Source organism: Anopheles bellator, unplaced genomic scaffold, assembly GCF_943735745.2.
Source record: "Anopheles bellator unplaced genomic scaffold, idAnoBellAS_SP24_06.2 scaffold02979_ctg1, whole genome shotgun sequence".
Taxonomy (NCBI): Eukaryota; Metazoa; Arthropoda; class Insecta; order Diptera; family Culicidae; genus Anopheles; species Anopheles bellator.
In genome coordinates, this window is record NW_026687101.1 from 1 (window position 1) to 1,070 (window position 1,070).

At 55.3% G+C, this 1,070-nt stretch overlaps 1 protein-coding gene across 1 annotated transcript; it reads right to left on the reverse strand.

Annotated features, from left to right (window-relative positions):
* Positions 1-5: 5 nt before the first annotated feature.
* On the reverse strand, positions 6-1,067 carry LOC131214850 (UDP-glucosyltransferase 2-like; the record flags this gene model as incomplete). The annotated part of the gene is given in 4 exon segments (XM_058209178.1): positions 6-308; positions 379-749; positions 752-924; positions 991-1,067. Coding segments are annotated over 4 exon segments (924 nt in total), but the record flags the coding sequence as incomplete, so codon positions are not given.
* Positions 1,068-1,070: the final 3 nt, after the last annotated feature.

Consider the following 1,070-nt stretch of genomic DNA (forward strand, 5'->3'; position numbering starts at 1 on the left):
CCAACGAGCGGAATACATAGCAGAAAGATACCTACGTCGATCAGATTCGTTCTGAGAAATCCCAGCTTCAGCACGGGCGACTCCAGTTCCGTCGCGTTCGGGTGACGCAGGACCCACTCGATCCACCAGACGGCGCGTGCCAACGGTTTCTCGGGTTGATCGCGAAACAGTGCAGATTGCGCCGCCATTCGTGTGCGATACTTGGGATCCTCCAATACGTCCTGCAAGGCATGCTTCAGCTTGTCGCTGCTCATCGTTTGGAAGACGACACGCCGTGCCACGCCTTTACGAACACAGCGTTCGAGATTCTGAAAAAGGGTCCACCATAAGTCAGTCCTACGAAGAGGATTGCGTACGGATACTGCCGCACTCTCTTACCCGATGCTGATCGGTAATGAACGGGATGCCCACGATTGGTACTCCGTACCACGTCGCCTCGTGTGTGCTCAGCAGTCCCGCGTGTGTCACGAACGCTTTGGTCTTACGATGGGCCAGAATGTCGTTCTGCGGAAACCACTTCCGCACCATAACATTCGATGGCAGGTTTAGCTGTAGGTCGGTCTCAAACTTCCACAGAAAGTGGTATTCGGGCAGCTGACCAAGCGCCTCGATGATCATACGCTGCCGGGCCTCACCGAGCTGATCGCTGCGAATGTTGGTGCCGAGCGAGAACAGAACCGCACCTTTCCGGCTGGCGTTTACAAACTGCTCCAGGTCGGTAGGGAGCGGTTCCGGGTCACGGATCTGTAGCCGACGGGGATCAGGTTCGGTGGAGATGATTCGGGAAAATCGATCGAGTAGTGTGCGTTTACCAGAAGCAGCTTGGACCGCTGGTGAAGCTTGGCCGCGTATGGTAGGTCCGGGTACGGGAAGTAATCACGCATCATCTGATCGATTCGCGGATGTGACACGTAGGTCCGATAGCTGGCGAACGGATTCACGTTGTTCGTTAGGGTCGAGTTCTATCCACCATCAGCAGACAACACTCACCAATAGTCCGCCAAACTCAGAAGCGTGTTATGGACGCGCTGGAAGAAGCTCATGTCCGAGTCGTAACTGAGCGAGTAGAA